General features: G+C 48.6%; 1 protein-coding gene across 2 annotated transcripts in view; it reads left to right on the top strand.

The window, feature by feature from the left end:
- Nucleotides 1-25,907, top strand: part of RPTOR (regulatory associated protein of MTOR complex 1) — a gene marked incomplete at its 5' end in the record, with an annotated part of 145,571 nt that overhangs the window by 52,808 nt on the left and 66,856 nt on the right. For both annotated transcript variants that reach the window (XM_084273382.1, XM_084273381.1), the window contains 4 exons: nucleotides 2,076-2,251; nucleotides 8,493-8,552; nucleotides 17,960-18,060; nucleotides 18,954-19,098. In XM_084273382.1, the coding sequence (XP_084129508.1) occupies nucleotides 2,076-2,251; nucleotides 8,493-8,552; nucleotides 17,960-18,060; nucleotides 18,954-19,098 (482 nt within the window). The remainder of the gene's footprint in view (nucleotides 1-2,075; nucleotides 2,252-8,492; nucleotides 8,553-17,959; nucleotides 18,061-18,953; nucleotides 19,099-25,907) is intronic.

The raw sequence follows: 25,907 nt of genomic DNA, 5'->3' as shown, positions 1-25,907 counted from the left end.
GAGAGCCGCTCCAGCCCTCTGACCATCTTCATGACTTCTTCACTGACTTAGATTTTTTTTTAATCCTTTAGTCTTCTACTTACCCTAACAAAAAGTGACATTTAGGAGGGAACCCAGTGGTCTGGGCAGCCTGATTTCAGTGGATGCTCCAAGGATGCAAAGCTTCACAGTGAGCTTTACTCATCCCTGCTTTCCACTCCCCCCCACCTCCTTTCTCACTGACTTTGTAAGAGACTGTTTTGCTCCCTCATTATCCCTGGAGGTCTGACGAGGCTCGTAATGACTCGCTGGTGCTGTCTGTTTGCTTTGTGGTTGTTGATAACTCATCTCCTAATAGACAAATATTTACCGTGCGAGCGGCTCAGCTTCTGCAGCTCCTCGTACTGCACGGAAGCCGAGAGCTGCCCGGGCCTTGGGCAGAGACCTGCTCCCCAGCAGAACAGAGGGGCACTGCCAGAGGGGCACTACAAACCCACAACAAGTGGCAAGTCAGCAGTGTTCCACACTTCTCAGGAAGCAGAAAATCCATCTGACTGTGCTTCCCACCTACAGACCCCACTTAGGAGGCTGCCTGGAGGCCAAGGTTTTCTTTATAAATGAATAGCCAGAGTGAAGCAGTTTGACTGCATTATATTTATAAACCTGTGAGGAGCTAATGCTTTTCCACGCTCTCTTGTGCCTTTCTCCTCAAATAGAAATCTTTTCAGTATGTTAATGATAATTTTAATGATTTTTTTTGTTGCTCCCAGTCGTGTGCAGCTTTGTTTTTGTTGAGAAGTGCAGTGAATATCACTAGAGGACAAGCGATGACTTCAGTGTAGCTTCATTTCCACCTGAGGTACAGCATGAATCTCTGCTGAAACCAGCCCAATGCAGCTGAGAGCCAGGACAGGTCTTGGCTAATTTGGACAATTTGGAAGAGCCAAAGTGTGTCACTGCTGCCCCCAGGACTGGAACAGGGGGAAAAAGTAAAGGATGAAAACAATGAATGGGCTGCAGAATTAGTGAAAAAGCATCTGGAACTTCAGCGTAGCTGATCAGGTGGCTTTGCTAGACAAGAGGGCTGTGGTCACACCAGGCTCTGGGTTTGTGACACAACTATTCTGGTCCCCATGGTGCCTTAGGGACACAAATGGATTTGCTCTTTGGACAGACAGCATTTCTCATGTCTAAAGATAGTAAAGAATGAGTTTATTAGTCGACTCTGTCACCTCACTCAGTTGGCAGAAGGTGTGAAGGTGGCTGAAGTGCTGCTCAAGAATGGGGTTCTGTTATTCTTGATAATGCAGCATATAGATCATTTTGGTGGGTTCTTGCTTTCTACCTCAGACACAAAAGGGTGATGAAGACACCACGTTGTCACATTTCCTTCCCCTGATCCTTTGAGAACCTTTGGGTTTTGTAGATCAAAATTTGGGCTGGCTGAAGTGTGTGTTTGCCCGAGCCAGAGCGGCCCTGGAAAGTTGATGTGTTTCATTCCATGAGTTGTCTCCAAAGTTCTACTTGAAATAAAAAAAGTAATTAAGGGAGTCACTGCTGTTTTGGGAAAGGGGAGCATTGGTGTATATAGCATTTCTAGCTTCCAGACTGAAGGTTGGACAGATGAGTTGATCACCATAGTGCAGGTCAGAAGCTTGGAAACTCCGCTCTGACAGCAGACATGCCCTTGACTTTACCCAGGCACTGCCTGTGTGTGGGTCTGCTCTGTTCCCTGATCCTGCTTCCCTTTTGGAAACCCATGTACAGCCTGTGGAGTGAAGGAGTGCAGTAATATTTGTGCAGAGCTGGTTCTTGTCTGCAGATGAGCAGATGCCATCAGGCCAACGCTCACCATCGATCCATGGCCAGCATGGAATCTGCACTAACGTGTCCCTCAGTTCTGAGTGTTTTAAACAGGTGATTCAGCCCCATTAAATACAAACTAAGCCGAGTTCAAACTGGTGCTGCACTACTTCTGATGTCTCTGAATCAAGAGATCCATGAAACCTTAGAAGCTCTTTGTTGGCTATTTTCAAACCAGCATAGAAAAGCACAGGGCTGAATCCCCCACCTGATGAACATCCTTCTCTCTGCAGGTGGCTGCGATCAACCCAAACCACCCACTTGCTCAGATGCCTTTGCCGCCGTCCATGAAGAACTGCATCCAGCTGGCGGCGTGTGAAGCCAGTGAGCTGCTGCCCATGATCCCTGACCTGCCTGCAGACCTTTTCACCTCATGCCTTACTACACCCATCAAAATCGCTCTGAGGTGGTGAGTATCTTCCCTGTTCTCGAAGCCAAGTCCTGAATTAGTGTAGTTGGTCTGTTGAAATGATAGATTTGTTAAGCCAAATGCTTCATCTAACCTAAACTTGCTCTGCAGTATTGAATTGCAGGGTTGGAACTATCCATTGGGGATGGAGTTTTATTAATTGGAACTAGAAAGGTGAAAATATCATCGTCTACTTATTACATTTTAGATTTCAGCTCAGTGTCTGGGTTTGCTCAGATTAAGGGATTTACTGTTCTGGGAATTAAACATCTGTGTCTTCGGAGAGCAGCAATAGTCTGCAGTGCAATACAACTTGTGGTAAATTGTCCTTTGTCCCAATCAAATCCGACCATTGCAGCTGCTGTAAATAATCCAGGAGCATTAAATAACGCTGTACTGAAAGAAATTGAGCGATAAACCAGAGAAAGATGTTCTGGAATGACACATACCAAGTTAATTAGGCAGAAAGGCTTGCTACAGATAGCAGGCACTTTCAAAGAGCAGTGTTTTTAGCCCACAACAGAGAGGATCCACACAGCCATGGTGTAGCTGAGGACACGGTGTGAGGAATCCAGTGTGCACACCCTGTATGCAGCTCTGTTGATTCAGTCCTGTCGGCACGTTTCACCAATCCTCTGGGTTCTGTGTGGCTGGGAAGGAACCAGCTGTTGTCTGGAGGTATTTGTAGTAACTTAAAATTCCTACACCTTCCTGGTGTATGTAAGCAGCAAACTAAGCGAATTCATTTGACCAGGTTCTGCTTTAGATCCGTGGTGCCTTGGGTGGATGCCTTGTGCTCATGTGAGGAACAGAGCACAGGACCTGTTTAATGTCCTGTCCTGGTTTTGACTTCCTGAGCTCAGAGGATATTTTCTTACAGGTGAGAACTGCAGCTTGTAAACCCTGGCAGAAGTCTTGGATGATTTTCAGAAGCAGGACAGAGAGAGCTTCAGTGCCTTTAGGAATATGTTTGAGAGAAGGTTTTGAGAGAGTTAATGAGAAAATGGACCAGGAGTCTGAAGTAAGGGGAGACTAGCTAAGGAATGGCAAACTTCTAAAGAAGCTAGGCAGGTGTGTGGTGCTCTTGGAGCTTTAAAATCCTTTTCAGCTTTCTTTTTCCTCCTTCTCTTGTAAAAACAATGTTGTTTTCCTAAGATACCAGCCTGGCTGTTATCCTGACTACTCACTAAAACTCACAAGTGAGCCTGCTGATTAGCCAGAGACATTTAATCTCCTCTAATCCTTGGGGAATGCTGTGCTTCCCTTCTGGGACAGGTGAAAGGAGGGAGGAGGTTATCTTCCAGTCTAGCTGGTGCTGTGACAGCTCGTCACTGCCTGGACATGGAGCTTTGCCACCCTGCTCTTGCCTGTGCTGATGCAGCAGTAGGTTTGCTCTGAACTCTGCTGGCTGTTTGAAAATGCTGAAGCTGCCAGCACAGATCCTTCTCTTTAAAAGCTGAAGAAAGTTACTATGCGGCAAAATTCCTTCAGGGGAACTCTGAGAAATCCTGTGCTTTATAACCAGGGACAAGATGGTTGCAGGGAACTACTTCTATCAGATGGCTGCTATCCAGGTGTGAAGGGGTTTAGGTTTCTGCTGGTTTTATCTGTGGGTAAAGACTGTGAAATTTAAACGACCATCCCTCCTGATGAGCTCCAGGCTAGCATCAGATGACAATGAATGCAACTTGGTAAATACAAGTGATGTTCTTTAAAAAAATTACTCATTGAATGGAGTCCAAAGCCAATAAATAACCCAAAAAAACCCCAAAACACTGTGAGAGGAGACGGGGGGAACACCACTGAAGCAGTTACCCTGAATGACTCCTCGGTGCCCATGTGTGTTGAGCCAATGCCCTCAGGGCACAGGGACACCACTTAATTTTTGTTGTTTTCACTCATTCATAAAAGTCTCTGTGGGAGTCCCTACCATGGGCACGGATGCCTCTTGAAGCTGATGTGGTTTGTGGTGAACTGAAGCTCTTGGTGGTGGGACTCGGGTTCTCCTCACCTTGTGGGTAGCAGAACGGCACTTCACGGTCAGTGCTGTAGTCAAAGTGAAAATGCTGAAGCTCTATAAGAGGGTTGTGGTGTTTTGGGGTTTATTTGGAAGGAAGTCTTCTCCTAGCACACAGTTTATATATACTGAGAAAGGGGTTCTGGGTACTGTGATCTGTTGAGGAATTTTCTGTTCCTTCATCTCCCGGGGGCCGTGGCTGAGGGCAGCCCGGGCCAGGCTCTCAGGCAGAGCCAGGAGATGCTGGGAGTCGGGTCTCCTTTGTGCTTGACAGGAAACAGGGGGATAAAAATCCGGCTCAGGAAGGATTTACAAGGTTCACCTCAGCTGTTGGTGGGTTGGTGCTGGTAGGTGCCATGTCAACTCCTGGTAGTAAAGCGGTTCCTACTACATCTAATCCAGTGATTATCTGTGTTGCATACTGCACGGAAAAAGTGTCTCCTCTCTGCTCTGGTGAAGATTATGCTCCTTTCTTGTTCCCTGTTGATTGGCATTATTGCAGTTCTGTCTTTCTCCATGCAAGCCCTGTAAATAATCAGTGCTGGCTTGTGGAGTGTTGTTACTCCGTGCTGTGTAACGTAACTCGTGGAGCCAGACCCCCTCCTGCATTCCAGCTGTTTGAGTCCCTCCACACACCTTGGTGTCCCAAAGCAGACAGTTACAAAATTAACAATGTAAACTTTCATCATTAAAGCTTCTCTTCTACCTCGTGCTGCCTGAAGCCCTCAGACTAAAGCAGACCCAGAACCCTGCAGAGTGGCTTTTGAAACATAACGTTTTTGCAATCCTGGCCTGACAGGCTAACGAGGTTTCATATACTGAATTTATAGGCAAATAAAATTTTGATGAATAAACGTCTACCCATCCCATTTTGTGCTCTGTATTTGAAGTAAACAACTGATGGGCAAAATGACTTATCAGATGGGGTTGCAGCTGCGTCCGCTTCAGTCTAATTTCAGGGGAAGAAAAATGGAAGCTGGTAGGAGAAGCGCAGGTCCCTGTGTCCTTCCCAACGTGGTGCATGAAGCTCTCGGTGACAGCCTGACAATTCCAGGAATCCCCTGTATGAATCCTGGCTGACTCGATGCTGATTATCTTCATGTGCAGTGACTGCTCTGAGCTGCGTGTTCTGGCTATACGGTGTTACTATATATAGCTACATATGAGGCAAGCTTAAAGATAAGCCGTGGGGACCGTTAATCTTGACTGATAGGCACTAATCAGGAGGTGGATGCAGAAACACACAGAAATGAGGATGTTTGGGGCTCTCTTACGCAGATCTGCGTCTCCCGCGCTGTCTGAAGCGGGAAGCAGCAGTAGTGGAGGTTGTGAGCAGTAGTGCATCATCCCCTGGTACTGGCACCGGTCCCTTACGACGTAAACAAGCTGCAATTCCATTTCCAGTGTTCCACGTCAGGCTGTGCTTGTCCTTAAGGCTGCGGTGCTTTGAGCCATGAAGTCCCACTCACAAAGCAGTAACAGGGCTCTGGAGAAGAGCTGGAAAACCCCCCAACTCAAGAAGAAACAAAACAGTGGGGAACAGCCCAGACTTGGGAATTTGGTGCCTCAAAACCCAGCTGCAGTGTGTGACCAAATGCTTGGCCCATGGCAGCGGGTTTTATGTTGGGGCAGTTACAATAAGCATTTAAAGCCCCCCCCCCCCCTCCAATGTACTTATCTTGCACTTCAGCTTGAAAATTTGGGGGGTTAATCGAGCCAGACCTCTGTCCCAAATTTATTTAGCGAAACTAAACATGGTTTTAAAACGCTCCCATGGTGTCTGAGGGGTTGAGCATTGTTCCCTGGATTTCTGGTTCTCCTCTCTCCTGCCTGGCAGGTATCAGTGCGTTTACAGGCAGCTCTAACGAATTCACCCGATGGTTGGTGGTGCTGACGCCAACCAGCGCTGGAGACATCACGTTTGGATGTGGTGGGGGGGGGGGTGCAGATACAGGGCAAGGAACATTTTGTTTACAAGTACATTTTCTTGGCAGTCGGTGGTTGTTAGAGAGGAAATGCAGCTAGTCTGCTCCTGGTTCAGCAGGGTTTTAATGAACTAATCTCTTTCACAACGTTCAGGGTAATTGTGGGTGCTTTATAAAAGCAAGACTCTCACCAGCCCAGCGTATACGGGAGTGCTGAGCGCTCGCTGCTTTTACTCCTGTTCTGGTGCATGTTGAGCAGATCCATGAGCAGGAAGTGTGGGTTTGGGTGTGGGTTTCCATGGGTCAAATCCAATCTGGTTTTATTTTGTGCTCTTTGAGGAGCCCTGAACTCAAATAGCTGAAATGGGATTTTACTCGGGTGCCGCCCCCGCTGCAGTGCTGGCGGGTCCATAAGGGAGTGTGAAACGGGGCGGCTGCGTAACGTGTTTAGGGTGCCCCTTGGAGGTGTGTCTGTCCTGCTAGTGGGGCCCTCACAAAAATGAGGTGACCTCACCTGGCCCCAGGGAGACCGGCTGTGCAGGGTTAGGGTGCTCATCCTTTACCTTGTGTCAGCTGTGGTGCCCAGCACCGTCCTGTTCACATGTGAGCCTGGCAGCGCTGCCGACGGCGTGAGGTTGGGTCAAACCCCAGCTCAGCTGGGAGGTTTCCCAAGTAAATACACTCTGCTGGGATGTGGTGAGAGGTGGAATGCTGCTTTCATTGTAGAAAGAAATTTGTGATGGTACAATGTGGCACTGGCTCTGTTCGGGTCCTCTGACACGTACGTCATAATAGAGAGGTGTGGAATTGTAGAGTCCTGGTTGGAAAAGACCTTTAAGATCATCGAGTCCAACCACTAAACCATGTCCTGAGCACCACATCTGCATGTCTTCTGAATGCCCCTGGGGATACAGAGTCACCGAGGTGGGGTTGGAAAAGACCAAAGGCTGAGTGGAGGAGCTGGAAAGGCTTTTGGCATCCCAGATTTTGTGGCTGAAGGGTACCATCCTGCCTGTTCTGCAGTGCAGGGTGGGAAGACATGTCTGTCTTTGCAATCTTTGTGAGCTTCCCACCGTAGGGTTTGTAGCCAGCTTTGGGGCTCTCTTTTTAATGACAGCTGGGGCAGCCAGCAGAAGAGCAGCCTGGAGCCCACTGAGGTTGTCAGAGCCTGTTGGCTCTTCTGAGCGTAACGGGTGTCCTGTGAGCAAAGGATGCTGGGGAGGAACTGGGGGGCCCTTGAGATTTCAAAAACAGGCTCTGCACATCTTGCCTTTGAGGAGGGAGCTGCTCTCCCCACCCAGGGAAGAGCCTTTTGGATGCAGATATCAGGGCTCTGAGGGAAGGAAGAGGCTCTGCTGCAGCTGTGGGTGCAGGAGGTGGGTTTGTAGGCAGCCCAACCCTCCCCTCCAGCTCTGCCTGCAGAGCTGTCTGTTCCCATGAGGGGTGCAGCAAGGGGCTTTGGTATCAGCCAAGATGATGCTGATGGGTAAATTCATCATTAAACAGCAGAGTGGACTTGTGGGAATGTGGGCTGGCAACAGAGTGTTCGCAGTGAGCTGGTCCTTTCTCACAGTGGGGTCTTTCATGGGTTGGGGTCTCTTCCCTGATCCCTTGTTTCCCGCTCTGACACAGAGTGGATTCCTGTGGGTTTTGAAGGGGGGACTCAAGCACCAGGGAGCTGGTTTAGCAGCCCTGTTGCTTTTCCTCATGTGTTGGAGGCTTCGAGGTGCAGCGGGTGGTAGTGGCCAGGACTCCACTTTCCCCAGGGCCGGCGTTCCTCGAGGGGTGGTGTTTGTCCTGCTGAGGAAACGGAGTCAGCGGGTTTTTTAATTGAGTAACCGAGGTGTTTGAACTTGACGCATCCCTCTCGTCCCCTCCCTTTCTCACTCTCCTGCCTGCAGCGCCAAATCTCTTCGGGGGAAACCCATCCAACGCTGATCATTATTCCAGAGGCATAAAAACCTCCTCAGCTCTCGTGTCGTCTTGCTCCTCCCGGGAGACCGTGCTGGATGACTGTGAGCCCTTTTCCGCCCTGCTCTGTGTTGGAAAACTTGTCACCCTGACAGTTACAATATCCCAGTTTTGACACCTGACGATGGAAATCGCCGCATAATCATGAGTGTGACAAATATTGAGGGCCTTGTTTGATTCTGATGATGCCGTGGCAAAGTTTTCTACCCAAACACCATTCTAAAAGCAGAAGCAGTGTGATAAAGAGACCTCCTTCCACATTCTTTCCACAGAGCCTTGTCTTTAAATATTCAATTAGTATGTTTTATCTTTATTCTCTTCTCTGCAGGTTCTGTATGCAGAAGAGCGTCAGGCTGGTGCCAGGAGTCACACTGGATTTAATAGAGAAGTAAGCCAATTTATTTTTCCCCCTCTTTTTCCTGTTGTTCTTAATTTTCTCATTATTTCTAACGTTTCCCTTGTTTTTCTGCAAGGAAATTTCTTTGGAAAGCTTTTTGCACAGTCTGTGCCTACAGTATTTGTCATTTCTTGCCTTCCTGGGAGCTGCTGGAATAAGCAGTGGCTATAAAAGGAGCAGCTGCTCGCAGAGTGGAGTTACGGCTGTGCTGGGGCTTTGTTGGGTCCACTCAGTTCTGAGTCCCATAGCTCCCATCTTGGACCAGCCAGAGAACTGGTGGCTGCAGGCACAGGTTGTGGCTGTGTTCCCAGGGCCCAGTGCTGAAGACCACACGTGTGGCTAGTGCCTGGCCCTGGGAGCGCTGGTGGAGGAGCTGTGCTTGCACACCCCAAAGCCAACTGATGAGAGAAAAAGACTTCACCAAAAATAGTTTGTCACTTCATCACTGTGCTGTCCTGCCAGTCTTTGTCTGGGAGTGTTGTTATGTTTTGGACTTCACACCACTGAAATGTGTTAGAATCCTTTTATCCAAGTAATATTTGAGCATAATTACTGGTAGTCAGGCGCTGAGGCAGCCTGATGAACCACCACAGCTAGTCTTTCAGTTCTGCTTCACTTTATATAAACAAGGTGGGCTTTGAAAAAACAACCCTTGCCCACTGCAGCCTTCACAGGGCCTTAAGATTTAAATGTAGTTGTTTTTAAAGGGAAGCCTATCGTAAAGTCAGGGCAGGAGGTGCTTGCAGGCGCTCAGGGCAGAGTTGGAGGCTCCCTGCATTCTGCATGCCCAGTTCTTGGAACGTTGCCACACACAGGAACTGTCCAGGGCTGCTTAGTTAAAGACCATTCTGATTCCTGAGAAATTTCACTTCTAGAAATACTGTTGTCGAGGTGAGTTAGGTGAAGCTCTTCTGACACTTGGATGTCCAGAGTTTGGGTAAAGATGAAAACTAGACTGGAAGGCTATCCCAAAAAGGGTTAGGAGAACAGGGATCTGGATAAGAAGTGTGAATTGCTAATAGAAATACATTATCATACTTGGTTTTTAATAAGCTTCTGCGTGGCGTCGTGAAGTGCTGCCAGTAGCAGGTACCTGCTCTAGCAGAAGCAATGAGCTCAGATTGTATCAGCTACAAAATCTTGTTCAGTTCTTGCTCTGGTAAATCACCCTGTGTTAACCTGCATGGTTTACATTCAGATGGGGGAAAAATGCCTCTCAGTGCCACCAACTCTTTGGATTTGGGAATGGTCAGGGTTATCAGTAGCATTTAGCTATTTAGTCATGCTAATTTTATAGGTGCAAATGTGATTATCCTGTCTCAGCTGGGGACGCTAAGCAATGGTTCCTGTAAAGCTGTAGTACAGGAGCACTGACCTCACCTAAATAAAAATAATTTTTGAGTTTGAAACTCAAACAATAGAGACAGGATCCAACCTGTCAACAGGAAGCATTAGGTCGGCTTGTGGAGACCCATCAGTCTAGGAACAGGTCTGCAACTGGATACTGTCCTCTCTGGAAGCTGTTCTGAAAATATGGTGGGCTTTGTTTTTCTTTTGGGTTGAGGAGATGAGGAGCAGGAAGGACATCTACCCAGGGGCTGACTCAGAGGTGCCTAACAGGGCTTTGGCATGTGGAGGTTCCATGGTCCTGAAGCAAAAAGCTACATGGGGGTGGAAAGGTTTGTGGTTCCCTGACTGTTGCTTAAGCTGGCAGAGCAAAGTGTCTGTTGCTTTGGCTGTTGGAGGGGCTGTTGCTTTGGCTGTTGGGCAGCCAAGGTGAGCAGAAGTTCTTCCTGAACCCACAGGCTCCTCCTCAGCACGCACTGCCATCACCTCAGGTCACTGGATCAATATGTTCTGGAACAAGGACTGCATTATGTTAATTACAATTAAACATATTGCTGTGATAGTGTAGCCACTCAACGTATGGCAAGGGTCAGTGAAGGTCTGAGCCAGGTAGCTCAAGACTTGGCTTCACTGAGTGCTCGGATGTGCTGCTCAGGGTTTGGTGCTCTTGAAGTAACAGTTTACTGGTTAAAAACTAATCCTTTCCTTCAGTATTCCTGGTTCTTGTTAATAGCAGCACAGCCACAAGCAGCCTTTAAAGGCTGTCATCGTGGAAAGTGTGCCAGGAGGAGGTTCCTGTGGCTCTCAAATCTTTAAACCTCATCATCTTAATCTGCTACATATATCAATTACCAAAAGCACATGGTTTTTATTACAGTCTAGAGATAGGCCTAGAATGCTTCCTGGATTGCCTCTGTGTGTGTTGTAATTTATAATTTAGTTGTCTTTAAAACTGGGGAAGGAGTTTATTTAGCAATTAAGCTGCAGACTTTGAGACTAAATTAGGCTGCACCTTCTTTGAAGGGCTCAGATTTCTATTATCTGAGGCTAAAACAGCATCCTGACAGATCAACGTGCGGTGTATCCTGATGAGCATTTATATTACAGATCTGAGACAGAGCCAAAATAATCCCTGGTTTAGAAAGAAAAGATCTTTGCTGGAGCCAGACAGTGAAATGTAAAGGAAAAAAGGAAGGGAAGGGAGGTTGGTGGAGTGCTGAGCATTGAGGAACCTCTGGCTGCCACCTTGTAAGACTCAGCAGTGGCAGCAGGTGTTCCTGAGGCCTTGGCTGCTCTTGTGCCGGATCGTGAGCCATCCTGTCAGCTGTCCTGGCACAACTTTGTGGTGTGGCTGCTGAGCAAAGTGAGCTGGGGCTTTGTTCTGCTTCTGAAAAACTTGGGAAGACCTCTGAAGGAATGGTTTCACTTGGTGTGGGGTGGGAACGCAAAGCTGGGTGCCAAGAACCAGGGGTGTACAAGGATGCGTTGATCTCTCTCGCTGCATTAGGGAGCCTCTCCTGAAATCCCACTCTCAGGAGAGCAGGAATGGTGGGTCTGTTCTGCAGAGGGACTTGAGAGCTGCTCGTGCCTCTGGTGGGGCCTCTCAGAAGACACTGGACTGTGGTAGCACCAATGGCTTCCACGGCTAGAAAGGAGCCTAGTCCTTTGGTGTCAGGGTTTTGGGGCAAGGGACCTTTCCTGAATGCCAACTCTGAGTCATGTGTGCAGCAGCAGCGTGGGAGAAATTCATCTTGTGGCAGTGGGTGCTGCTGCCATTGCAAGAGCAGAGCGCCCATCTCCAGGCTGTCATTCCCCAGCACAGACCCCATCTATAAACATCACTGGAAATTACAAATTTGAGACTAAAATGAATTTTGTTTGCACTACAGATATTGTGGAATGTCACAGACTGGAAATTATTAATGGTTTAATGTTTATTGATTATTGGTGAATAATGGTTTGCTAGGAGCCAATTCAAAGATGAAGTAGGAAAAAGAAAATCCCTGGATACCACACAGCACAAGGAATGTAATTGGAGAGAAAGTCCAAATTATACTGTAATCTATATAACAAATACCTTTGGTGCATGTTCTTGGAACGTAGCTCATCTGTTGCCTTCAGGATGGTAAATTGGAGGGCAGGCGAAGGACAGCAGCTGCTTAGGATCATAATTTTTTCCCCCAAGTGATCCCAGTAGCAAATAGGAGCCATTTGGGGCCCTTTCAGTAAATTTTCCTTTGCCAGGCTGGCACCTGCGAGCTGTGGCTGGGGGGATCCAGGTGAACATTGCCTGGGGGTGGACCCAGGTGACCACGGTCAGGCTGTGTGCATCAGGTCAGGGTGGGACACTGAGGGTTTTGCTGCTCAGGGGAGAGAGTATCACTTTAACACCCTCCCCTCAAAGGTTGACAGGGACAGCAGCTTTTTGCTAACTCTTTGGAGTGAGTGCAGGGATCTGGGAAGAGCTTGTGGTGTGGGAAGTCACTGGCAATGGTGGTTTGTTTGAAAAAGTTAGGAGGATAAAACCATCCAAGTGTGGTAACAAGTTCCTGACTTTGCCTGTGTTTTAACTAGACAAATCTTTAAATGAGGCCAAGATCCTAAACTGAAGTTGTGTTTCCATTGAGATACCACGCTGCCTCCTAAAATACCCTGCTGCCTGGGGCAGGGGAGTCCTGCTGGAGCTGCCGGTGTTTGGGCTTGGCAGAAATCAGGGAGGTTCCTGACTCAGTGGAAAAAGGCCTTGGCTGAAAGAACCTGACCATTTCCTGCTGGGCTGTGTGGGGACAAACACTATTGTGTGTTGGGCCAGTGACTCTGGGCAGCTGAAGGCAGAAGGACGGTTCCTGTGTTGGCAGGACCGTGGTCTCTGAGGCTCCGTGTGTCACCACAACTGCCAGAAGTGAGGATGTCTGTGCAGATACTCCATCAGCCTGTGCTGCAGCATGGGGTTTTCTAAACTACACTCCTAGCTTGGCCCAGGGTAGGCTCTTCTAGCCCCTTTATTTTATTCTAGAAAATTCCAAGAAGGCGTTAGAGTGTATTTGAGAATGTCTTTCCCTACAGAGTGCTACTGCAGGGATGCTGTAGGACAGCAGGGATGCTGTAGGACATCAGGGATGGTGTAGGATGGCAGGGATGCTGTAGGACAGCAGGGATGCTGTGCCATGCTGCCTCTTGGCGCTCGTTACTGCTTGGGTTGAGGAAGATCTTTGCTTTTTGAAGATGTTATTCTGGAAAGTTTCTCTCCCATAATAAATCTGGTTTTACTGTGCTGGAGTATTTAATTTTATCACTGTTGTTACAGGGTATCAGTCTCTAGTGCAGGCAGAACCTATTGTAAATACAAAGCCAAGATTGTACTCAAAAGGATGGTTTTCATGGCAACACTTCTTTCACGTCGTTACGCGGCGAGATGACAGGATTGAACACTGGTGTACAAAGCTTTACAGAGCTCTCAAACAAATAATTTAAGAACTTCAAATGTTTTGTCTTTCTCAAGTAGCTTTTGCCAAGGTTCCAGAAGCCCAATCACAGCCCACCTGGATCATCCATGTTGTTTTGTGACGAGGATGTGTTGTCTTGGAACGCGTTAACGGTGGTGATCCTGTCTAAGCAGCTGTTGCCAGTGCAAGACATTTCCACAGCATACATCCTGCCTGCACTGCTGCTCTACCTTTTCACAGAATCCCAGAATTGTAGGGGTTGGAAGGGACCTCCAGAGATCATCGGGTCCAACCCCCCTGCCAAAGCAGCTCCCTAGGACAGGTCGCACAGGTGGGGATCCAGACAGGGCTGGAATCTTTCCAGAGAAGGAGACTCCACACCCCCTGGGCAGCCTGTCCCAGGGCTCCCTCACCCTCACGGTGAAGAAGTTCTTCTGCATATTGGTGTGGAACTTCCTATGCTTCCTCTGTGGGATATGCATGCTCCCTTTTTCCTGAAAGAGTGAGAAGTGAAATTATACTTTAAATTTTATTGCTTTTTCCCCCAAATTACCCTGGATGTTTGTGGCAATGTGTCAGTGCCAAAGCATCTTGCTTTCCAAAGTCTTGGGCTGATGTTGCATATCCCAACGTGATACATATTATATCCCAGAAGCAGAGGTTACAACGAAGCCCATCCGAAGGGAAAACCTGGCGTCCTTTGAAGTCAACTCTTCCCCTGTAATTAAAGTGATTCATGGGATTTTGCTAAATTTCTGACAAGGACACCGATGGTTAACACCTAGCACGAGCTCTTCAGTGACCCTGACATTTTGTAGTCCTCGCTGTACACAATAGACTGCCGTGATTTAGGTCTCTGGAAAGGCGTCTGTCAGGAAGTTGATGGAAGAAGCAATTCAGAGTCCCAAGATGTTAAATTGCAGCGAGCAGCTGAGACAGCCTGCCCTTTTTTCCTTTTCTTCCCCTCCCTCAAAAGCAGTTTTTACAAATGAGATCTGCTTTGTCCTCACTGTCAGAGCCTCTCGCTGATTGTCACAGCGTAGCGGGAGAGACAGCGGGAGAAGCGATGCTGAGGTGATAGCGATGTTCCTCGTGGGGAAAAAAGGCTTCCTGGAGCCTTGGGATGCTCTGGGTTGGGTAGATGGGAATTGAGAGAAGTTTACTTTAACAGGATGGATTTGGAAGAGCGTGTTGTATGAGGGAAACCTACTCACCCCAAAACACTTTGTCTGAAAAATGGCAGTAATTAATTTGTGTAGCAGGACTCTATGGAAATGGCAGAAGCAAAGTGACCTCTGCTTCTGTGAGAGACTCACATGATGATTCCAGATCAGTCTCTGTAACTTAAGAAGCCAGTTGCTGCAGTGCCTTTCTTGTGCCTTTCCAGTACATGGTGCTGAGTACTTTCTGCAGGGCTGTGGTGAGGCTCCTGGCAGGGCTGGGGTTTCAGTCCATGGAGCTGGGACCCGTTGGATGTGTGTCCTTGAGGGCTGACTCTTCACTGGCCCCATCAGCAGAGCACAGCCGAATGCAACCCGGGAGGCAAGCATCACTCTTCTGTTGCAGTTCCCAAAGAGGATTAAGATCAACTGTCATGGAGTGATGCTGTATGAAAAATCCCTCCCTTGGATTGCTCAGCTCATCATTGGAGTGTGACAGACCATCCTCCCATTTCTGGGCTGCCAGTTGGAGTTGTCCCATCCAGGAACAGATGACCTGATGTGATTATTGCCCTCTGCAGAATTACAGTGCTGCCTGGCCCCACGTTAACTGGCTGCCGAGTGCGGCAGAGGAGCAGCCCCACTGCCAGTCCCTCCTGGTGCTGTTTTCTAGTTCCCATTCAAAACCTGAAAGCTGTGGTCGAGTTTTGGACAGCTCTGGACAGGTATCACCTTTCAGCCCCGTGCTGGTCCCCACGCTCCCTCTGCCCGCGCCGTTGGCACCTAATGCACAGGTTCTCAAAGCACTGAGTGGTGTTAATCTTCCCAGGCCTGGAGCTGGGACAGAATGAGTATCTTCCTGTTGATGCATGGGGGCAGGAAGAGCACGAGGTCCCCTGATGCTACCCAAGGTGTATGAATGACATCCTACTGATTTCTGCTGCTTGGCTACTGTCCCTGCAAGGAGGCTGCATCTTCTCTGCATCCCACAGTCAGCCTGGGGAAGGGCGGTCGTAGTGTGCAGGGATGCCACACATGCTTTAAAATCCAAATCAAAACCTAGACTGAGTCTTTAAGTACAAAATCCAGGAAGCATACCTTGTTCACCAAGAAAGCAGATTGCTTGGGTCACTTCCAAGGTCGAGCTGTTAGTAGCAACTTTGGATCTCAGTCCCTCACTCCTGCGCTGTGCCATCCGTAGGGTGAGTGTGGCTGGCAGGCAGCACTGAGCAGAGAGACCTGAGTCCATACTCAGCACACACAGCTCCGTGTCTGCTGTGGGGATTGGAACTGTGCTGCAAAACACCCTGTTGCTGTTTCCCTTGAAAACTGGCTTGGAAGTGGCCGTCAAATGGTCTTGGGCTTGCTAGGGAATCTCAGCAAGGATGGCTTTGGTTTCCAATTAATAGCATTCTGACTTTGGAGACGCCGCTCTCCTGCTGCAGAGGGTGTTCTGCAATGCAAATATTGATGTGAAATCCTCGCAAGAGCACTTGTGTGGCCTTGTGTTCCCTCTGCTTGCTCTGGGGGATCAGTTAACAAATGCTCTTTCAGGGATGTGTATTTTTCCTCTGATACCAAGACAGACAGGAATTTTTCATGAGATGCAAATTTTTAGCTGGTTTAGAAACTGTCTTTACCCAGGGAAATACGTGTCATGTGAACCCGCATGGAAATAATACTCCTATACGTATTGGAAGAGTAAGTTGGCCTAGAGAAAGCTCTTACTTCGTGTATTTTGTCTTGATACTTGTGGTGTTGGAAGCTGGGTGCATTGGGATTAAACCCTAAGGATGTCTCACCAGGCTGGGTTCACGTTCCTGAAACTCCCCTGATACTTTCCCAAGGGAATGAAGCTGTGCCAGGTTGTGTTTGTGCCCTCGGGTGTCTGAGCAGTAACACCACAGCCCAGGACTGAGTCTGTTGGGTTTGGGGTGGGGGGAGTTTTCTTCTTCTCTTCTTGCTTTGATGAGAAGCAAACAAGCATTAGAACTCATGTTTAGGAAAGCGGATCAGGGCGGGGGCAGAAGCTGAGAGGTGTTGAAGCCACTTCTCTTCCCTTACATAGCGTTGTGCGTACACTGAGTCACTGCAGACTGTCAGTCACTCGGTCCCATCAGTGACAGAAGCCACATTGCATGTTGGTCCTGTAATTCCTTTGGCCCTCACATCATGTTGCAGAGGAAGGAAAGCAGCAGGACATCTCCCTTCAGTTCCTGGATGAAATAAATTCGAGTGGCTTTTCCCAGTGTAGGAAAGCCCAGTCCTGGATCAGCCCAGACCCTGGACCAGCAAGATTCCTGGCAGAGCAGCACTGTGCTTCACACTTGTGCTTCTGACAGGCTGCTGTCTCTGGGGTACTGATGCTTGGAGTAACAAGAAACGTTAAGCCCAAGGGAGACTGTTAGTGTGTCTGCTCTGACCTTCTGTGCGTGTGAGGCTACAGAACCTCACCAGGTTACTCCTCTGAGGAGTCAGATGACTAGGGCTCCTTGAAGTGTGGATGCCTTGAACCTTAGAAAGATGAAGATTGAATTGCTTCCCTTTCTTTTCATGGTCAAGTGCTCTTCCTTCTTTCTCCACTTATGTAAAGTAGTCGACGGCACCATGATTAGTCTGTCCTGGCAGTGTTCACTGCAGTGTTCAGTCCTTGGCAGTGGGTGGAGGGAGAATGATCTCCATACAATTCTCACCCCGAGACATTCATTCACTTTTGGGGTTTTTAAAGCTTTTCTACATCCTCTATAATTTGTATGTCCTGGGGTTAGCAGTTGAAATGAATGGCAAAACACTCCAATACAAGCAGCTGCCCCGTCTGTAGCTCTGGGCTGCCCTGCTCATGAGTCCAGCTGGAACACAAGGTGAGTCTTTGGGTGCTGGTTCTTCACAACCAGGCAGTGCTGTGTGGCAGCAGGAGCTGTGACGTGCATGTGGCTGCACACAGAGCACACTTTCAAACTGTTCTGGGCTTTCTTGGTGTTTAAGGAGCGATAATTGGGTTTGTTCTGGAAGTTGATGGCTCAGAAGTTCTTATGCTGGGACCTTATGGCTTGTGAGCATATAGTTTTAATGTAAATTGTATTTATCTTGAAATGTTTCACCAAGAGGTGGGTAATGGGTAAACTGAAGCAGGGTGGCACTTCTGAAGAACAGGCATTTCCATTGCAGCTCTGGAATCAACACCGTCTCTGTCGTCTCTTCCCAGATGTTTTCCTTTAGCTCAGTTATTGTCCTTTATCTGGCAATTCATCTTGCCAGCAAATTCAGATGTAGCAGATTTGGGGTAAGAGAGGTTTGTCTGCCTATGTAAATTCTTGGTTACGAGTGAAGGTTCTGGAATTCTTGGAGTTTGTGAGCTTTGAGTGAGGCTGAGAGGTGTGCATGGGTATCCACACTGCAGGGGTTGTGATTGGAAACCTACTTGTGGTTCTTTCCCCACTTGCAGGATTCCAGGAAGACTGAATGACAGGAGAACTCCCCTGGGAGAGCTGAACTGGATCTTCACCGCTATCACCGACACCATCGCCTGGAATGTCTTGCCTAGAGGTAAGACTGGGGCAGGGGAATCAAGGTTTCATCAGAGTTCAGTGGGGAAGGGTGAAGGGAGAGGTAAATGAGACCCTGAAATGAGGAGAAGATGAAGGCCAGGCATTGAAAGAACGGATCAGGCTGGATCTCATGGCTGATTCGTGCTCTTTACCAGAAGCGTTTCAGCAGCCTGATCATCAGAAACCAGGAAGCTGTTCCCTAGTGCTGACATGATTGCTTGAGCTGGAATAATTTCCTTTCCTAGTGTATTTGTAACGAGCAATCTGTTTTCCTCCAGCCTTTGGTAGTACCAGAAATATAAAGGGCTTTTTCCTCTTCACTGGTACAACGCTCTGTTTCCCATGAGCACCTTCATCCCATTTCCTTCCCTCTGTTCTGCTGGGAATTCCTGCTGCAGATCTGTAGCAGTTTTCCAGCTGTGCTCTATCTAGCCCTGAGCACAATGTAAATCTTTCCAGGCCTCTGCAGAAAGCAGCATGTTTGCTGCTGTTCAGGACCATTTTGGCTTCTCAGAAGCACATTAGTACTTAGTAGGTGTGTGGTTCTTCATTTGGTAGTGTACTCAGGGCCTTTTCTGCCCCAGAAGTTTCCACAACCTCAGGTAGGCCAACTAAGTGAAGCACCAGAAGAAACATTTTATCCAGAAAAGGCAAACCCCAACCTGAGGTGGAAAGTTCTGTTAACAGGGAGCAACTGCTCTGTTTGAAGGGAGCTCAGATGGCAGGTTTCATTTCCTACTTCTCATATCACATCACTGCAAAACTCCTGCAGGTTCCTTGTTAGCAGAATAAAATACTAACATACCTTTGCATTTGAAATGATTTTTGCGTGTTATTCAAGGTCCTCGAGTTAAAGGTGGGCATGTAGTAACCCATGGCATCTCTTGGCAGATCTTTTCCAGAAGCTCTTCAGACAAGACCTGCTGGTGGCCAGCTTGTTCCGTAACTTTCTCTTGGCAGAGAGAATTATGAGGTCCTACAACTGCACCCCTGTCAGCAGCCCTCGTCTACCTCCAACATACATGCACGCCATGTGGTGAGTCACAGCCGGCGGGTCGCGCTCGCCGCACAGCCAATGCCTTAAGGAGATATCACAGGGGCTGGAAGGGACCTCCAGAGCTCATCAGGTCCAACCCCCTGCCAAAGCAGCTCCCTAGGACAGGGCACACAGGTCGGCGTCCAGACAGGGCTGGAATATCTCCTGAGAAGGAGACTCCACACCCCCTGGGCAGCCTGTCCCAGGGCTCCCTCACCCTCACTGGGAAAAAGTTCTTCTGCATATTGGTGTGGAACTTCCTGTGCTCCAACCTGCAGCCATTGCCCCTTGTCCTGTCCCCACAGACACTGAAAAGTGGCTGGCTAATTCCCCCTGCATGCCATACTTAAGATATTTACATTAATAAGGTCCCCCCCTTAGTCTTCTTTTCTCCAGGCTGAACAGCCCCAGGTCACTCAGCCTTTCCTCATAGGGGAGATTTCCAGCACTGGTACTACTTAAATCTACACTGTGCTTTCCTGCTTCAGTTGGTGGATCAAAGATGAAACAGCACGTGGTGGTGTAATACCCATCTCCAAATGTATTTCTTCTCAATGCTTACGTAACTGTGATGTAACTCAGGAATACAGAAGCTTTGGGGCAGCCATGTAGTTGTTTACTCCAGGTAGCAAAGACAGTGGGCATTGGGTACCTTGATTTTCATGAGGTGAGGCTGTCACTGGTACCATGGGTGGGTGGGCAGCACTGGGGGCCCATGGGAGCATTCTGAACTTGCCTTGTTGAAGCAGCTGAAATCTTCTGCTGCAGAGTTTGTCTGCTTTTACTGCAGCTCTTAAGATGATGAATGGAAATGGAGGCGGCACAGCTCTCGTAAAGCTCTTACACCTGGTGTGACTAGCAGACAAATGGCCCGTGAATAATAATAATAGAAATCATAATAACAGCAATAACAGAAAGGCTTGCTTTTGGGGTTTTTTATTCAGTGTGTTTTAGATCAGAACAGAACAAAATTTGCCTGGGCACACAGCAGTACAGTCAAGGAGTGCAGATCCTGGAGACCTGGGTACCTTGTATCTGTATTTCCAGTTCTGTATGGGGCTGGAACTCATTCTTGCTGCCAGTGCATTAAAAGCTTGTGTTTCTGGTTTCCTGTGGGAGCCTGGCTCTGCTTGGCACTGATGTTGCCATCCGTGTGCTGAACCCCAGGAGGGAAGCTGGAAGACCTGGGTGCCCTTCTGTGCATCCCTGGGCTCTGGGAACACCCTCGGTTCTCTGGCAGTTCTGTAGTTGTGCTGCAGAATGGAGCAGTGCAGGGGCCCTGTGCCTGTACAAGGCCAGGGAGGGACAGGCCGAGGGAACAGCCTTCAGCTGCAGGAGGGTGATGGAGAGGAGCTGGGAGGCAGGAACCCTTCCCGTGGAGAGGAGAGGCCCTGGCACAGGGTGCCTGGAGAAGCTGGGGCTGCCCCTGGATCTCTGGCAGGGTTCAAGGCTGGGTTGGATGGGGCTTGGGGCACCCTGGGCTAGAGAAGGGGGTCCAGGCCTGTGGGAGGGGAGCACTAGGGGGGGGGGGGGGGGGGGGGGGTGAGGACCCTGCCCACCCAAGCCAGTCTATGAACCCAATATCTTTGCAGAGCCCTTCAGGCCATGCAGCATGATATTGCCATTGCTGCAGCTTCCTAGGACTTACCAGAAGTTCTTTAAGAGAAGTCACACACAGGGCTTTTTATCCCCGTGAACTGCAAACACAAGCAAAAGCAGAGAGTGAGGGAGCAGAGAATCCCTTGACACACTTTATTCAGTGTCCTCCAAAAAAATGTGTAGCTTGAAGCAAATCCAGTGGGGGGAAAATTCCACTTTTGTCAGAGGTGGCTCAGTTCGTTATCAGGAACTTTTAGGAAGGACAGATTTAGAAACTAATTTAGGGCTTGCTTAAATATTTTCCAAAAATAATCCTCTGCACTCATCTATCACCTTTCATTCAGGAATTTTCCAATGGATCCCTGATCTGAAACCTCCAAACCCATTTTACTGTTTTGATAAACTAGGTGATGTGGCTGGAGGGCAGGAGAGTTGGCCAGAGGAGGGCTGGAAAGAACAGAAACTTCAAACCACCTGATTTGATGATTGTGTGGACTCTACATCTACCTTGTTACGAGGAGGGTGATACAGCAGGTCTTGCTGATTGCTGCTTTACTGGGACTTGTCATGGATTTTCCATACCCAGCGTGTCAAACAGGGGTTTGGGGAGTGAGTCCTGGCTGCTGCGTCCTCAGCTGTGGTTTGGGTGGGCAAGAACCTCTGAGGTTCTCCCCTGCTGTGTTATAAATGCATAATTAATGCAAAAAGTGGTACTGGCACTGTCAGCCAGAGCTGCTGCTCCTCCTCCTCCCCCTCTCCTGTGTGCTTTTTGGGCTGTTCATTGGGTTGTTTGCATTAGGGCCTCCCCCTTTTCACTGTCCCTGTGTAACCTGGTCCTGTGTGCAGCCCTGTGTGCTCCTGACTCGTGGTCTGGGTAATCGCTTCCAGCCGAAGTGGTGGTGAGATGTTTTAGCTTCTCAGTACCTATATGCCTATATCCTCCTCTCTTCCTTTATCCTCTGGCTGCTCCTCTGCCTGCCTGGGCTGTGCTTCTCCATTCGCAAAGGCAATCCAAGGTTACCAGGTTTCTCTGCTGTAAGGGACACGAGCCCTTCTGCACGCTCACAGCCTTGGTGGTGACTAAAAGTGGGATCTACATGCCATCATAATTCATACTCCAGCAGAAGGCAGCCTGGAGAAGCAGCTATTGGTGCATGTTAGTACTTTTTTTGCACCATCTTTTGCAGAAGAGGTGTAAGTAAATGTCAGAGTTTTGCTGACCCTAGCAACATCCTCACTGCCTCTTCTGCACTGGGCACACACCGCCCTCATCTCCCTCCTCATTGCAGCAGCAGCCATGAATTTGTGCTTGCAGTGCTCTGCACCAGCCTTGCAGCTCACTGGGAGCATCTCACAGTTGGTGAGAGGGGAAAGAGCAGGAAGAGCTCTGGCCTCGCTGTGCCACTGTTCCTGCTCCCCATGGGGCAGTCTGTGCCTGGGTGACAGCTCTGCCAGCTCCAGGACTGGGCCAGCAGCGTGCAGCTGGCTGCTGGAGGGCTGGCCAGGTGCTGCAGAGCGTCCCTTACACTCTGCTGAAGCATTGCTTTACCTCCTGAGTAGTTACACCTGCCCCTTTCCAGGCATTGGATCTGAACCACTTGCTCTTTATCTTTTTGGCTTCACTTGGCTCTGCTGGATTGATCATTTCCCCTGAGCCACACGCAGATGTCTCAGGAGGTGAGGATCTGGCACAGCTCTAACAGTCACTGGGGCTGCTGGAGACAGGAGTTTCCATTCCTTTGGAAAACAACTATTAAATTGTTCTCAGTCATCTCATGAGGTGGTACCTGTGAGTTATCCTTGTCACCCAAACCATTGAGGGAAAAGTGCAAACTTACTTTCTGAGGGACAGTTTGACCCCGAAGCTGTCAGTCTTTTATTTCACCAAGTGTTTAGGAACCAGGAGCGCTGATCTCTGTGCCCCTGCCCTGTTTGGCAGGCTCAGACACTCTTCACTGCCTCAGGGCACTCTCACTCCTCTTGGCTTGTCTCAGTTTCCCCTTCCAGGCTGTTTGTTTGCATTTGGATGGTGCCTCACGCTGGGGGTTCTTGGCTGCTGCCAGCACCACAGTAATACAAGTATTAATATTAATATCTATTGATTGAATGGCTTGGCTATTGAGCTTCCAGAGCCCTTCATCTGTTGTGCAGTATGAACAGGAGGCCTGATGCTCTGTCAGCATCTTGATCTCTGTTGTGATGGATTATGGTTTATACATTCCTGCTGGTGCCAGCAAGTTATATTCATGGCCTTTGAAAAGGACTAATAACACGTTTGGAACTGGTTCCTAACATAGGTCATATGTTAAAGCTGAAGTACCATAATTGTGCTTTGGAAGAGCTGTGATTTGTCCTCAGTGGAAATAGCACAGGAGTGTACCCACCAGCCCTGACACTCTGGTTGAAATCAAGCTGTAAGATAAGTTTGAAATTCCAGCTGAAAAGAAACCCATGATATAGCAACCCAATTACAGGTATGAGAGGAGCTGGAGCCTTTGAGCACGGTGGGAGTGTTGTGGAACAGATGGGGGTCTGCTTGCTGATTGCTTGGAGAAATGGGTCTCATTTAGCTACACAAAAAGAGTTGGGATCTCAGTGGGAAGAAAGTGACTGTTGGAAAGGGCATTTGGAGCTGTTCAATGTTTGAAGGATTAGATTAATTCAGATTACAGTGTTGATTTAACCAGCTTTTTCTTGTGTCTCTGTGTTAAATTTCTCCAAGACTCACTAACAAACTGCAGATAGTTCGGTGGAGAGAAATGCAGGACCAATATAGCAAAACATAGGCTGAAGTTGTGGCTAGAGCAGGGGAATGCATTGGGAGAGACCTCACAGTTGCTCCAAACCTTCATAGCAATAAATATTTGTTAAAAATTGCTGGGTCTGAGCAGCTCCCCACTGCATCCCCTCAAGCAGGCTCCAGGAGTTCATGGTGTCACTGTGAAGCAGGTGAATTTGGGTTGAAACCTGAAAATTCAATCAAACAGGTTGTGGAATGGTACTTGCAGAAAAAAGCAAACGTGAAAAATCTTGTCCAACAGCCTTGATAAAGCCTGAAACATTTAACAGTTCCAGGAATACAGTTCCAAACAAGCAGATCCCCTGGTGCCTGTGCCCCATGTCTAAGGCTGGCTTCAGCTTCTCTTCCACTCCTCCTTGGCACAACCATCCCTGTAAGAAATACTGATATTTTCTGCAGTGCAATATACAAACTATTCCCAGAAGACAAGAGAACGTTAGGAGACATCAATAATGCATTATAAAAATGTGACATGAGAATTAAAAGCATTAGGCATTGACTCAGCCCAGAAAATTGGAGCGTAAGAAAATCTGCCAGCTAACGGTGGGCGTGTGGGTGAGGATCTCACATCTCCGGCACTGGGCTTCATCTGTGCCCATAAAGGATTTGGTGGGCTCCCTTGCTGAGTGGCTCCTGGGCTCACACAGTAAAGCAGCCCTTTTGCAGGGCAGGAACTCTTGGCTCTCTGCTCTTTGATTAAAAGTCCAAACTTCACAGCACCTCTGGGAAACAAAGTCAAGGTTGCTGGAGGAAACAAAGTCTGGGGGAGTTCATACTGGATTATTGAAGGTTTAAACAGTCCTACCATAATGAAATTGATATTGGATGGAGGGAGATAGATGGAGCCTGGGGGTAACATGAGTAGGCTAAGGAACCCTGAGACTAAAACATAAAGAGAAATACAGGAGTGTTTCTGTCACGGGAGAAGAGCACGATGGAATTCAGGGGAGCTCCTTCCCTCTTCAGCTTTATTGTAGAGTTAGGGAGGAGCAATGCCTTTTTGCCTTTAATTTTCATATATTCTGAAGCTCTGTGTCCCGTTCCAGGGTGGCAGCTCACAGCTTGGTGGTGCTGAACCCACGGATGGGTGCAGGCAGAGGGGCAGGTGGCTGAACAAAAGCACTTTCTTGCCTGTTTAACTGAGTCAGCCTTCAACCAAGGAGAGGATTTAACCCCCTTCCTTTGGAATGTGTGTGGGAGATGGACTGAAAATGTTTCCTTAGTAGTTCCACCTAAGGAGTCCCCCACCCTGTTTGTGACCCTTTCTTGAATGAGATTGCTTCGCAGCACGGAGTGCTCTGAAAGGTTTTTATCCCTTTTGAGGTGCCATACAGTTGACATTGCCAGGTCCCAACCAAGCATAAGGGTAAGTGATGCAGCCAACCACACAGCACGGCTTTGCACTCGTGGTTCGAGGGCTGGTGGGTAACCAAGCTTCTCCCCTTCCTGGCCCTTGAGCCACTGTGTCACACACCTTGGGTTTAGACCACGTAGAAGCAGCCTCCTCCTAGTAGTTGGTGTGGGGTAGAAATCCTTGGGGCTTGGTCCAACTGGTCACTGGGGGGGATCACTTGTAGCTCCTGTTGAGCTCTCTGTCACTGGTACATACAGAGTGATTGAGACAACACAGTATAAAACCCCCTCATTAATGTGCTCATTAGTAGCCAAATGTAGTGGAGTTGAAACACTGTGATACCACAGTGGGTCACCGCCCAGTTGGGTGCATTGTAGCATCACCTTGCTGCAGCTGGGAGAGCGCAGGAAGGACGGGGCGATGCTCAGGAATTCCCCAGCTCTTCCCATACCTAACGTGGGCTGAATAAATCTTCTGCAGCGCTTTGCAAGCAGCAATCTTTGCAAAGAAGGAGGAGAGGTCCCCATCTCTTGGGCCAACTTCATAAATCCTTCCTAGCATGCACCCCCACCCATCCTTGCTGCTCGCCGCTCCCTAATTTATCTCTTGTTTGTGTGCTGGGGTGTAATATTAGTTTACACATGGTCCACCTCTCTGGTTCCCTCTGGCATATTAAAACAGTCAATCACTGCTCCTCCTCCCCATCACCTCACCCTTCCTGTAACAAGTATTTTCCCTTTCTCTTCACGCGCCCCGTGGTGTTACTCCTTTACCATTCATTGCTGGCTCATTTGGAATCTTTTAATTACCTTAATGCCTGTTTTGCCAGTGCTGTGTAAGCCGTGCAGCAGCTCACCTGAGGGTCCTGCAGCCAAAAGCCTCCCAAGTTGCATTAGAGCTGTTCTGAAGTTGGACACAGTGAAGTTTAACTCCAGGCTGTTGGCTCTGGGTCTCATTGGGCAGGGAGGTTTCTGCCTCCTGCGAGTGGGGTGCTGGGCTGGAGCAGCATTGAAAGGTTGGAGATTGGTTGGAAGGTTGGAGATTGGTTGGAAGGTT

Source organism: Gallinula chloropus (genome assembly GCF_964237585.1).
Source record: "Gallinula chloropus genome assembly, chromosome: 20".
Taxonomy (NCBI): domain Eukaryota; kingdom Metazoa; phylum Chordata; class Aves; order Gruiformes; family Rallidae; genus Gallinula; species Gallinula chloropus.
The sequence above is the reverse complement of the archived record's forward strand: the minus strand, read 5'-3'. Positions and strand labels throughout refer to the sequence as shown.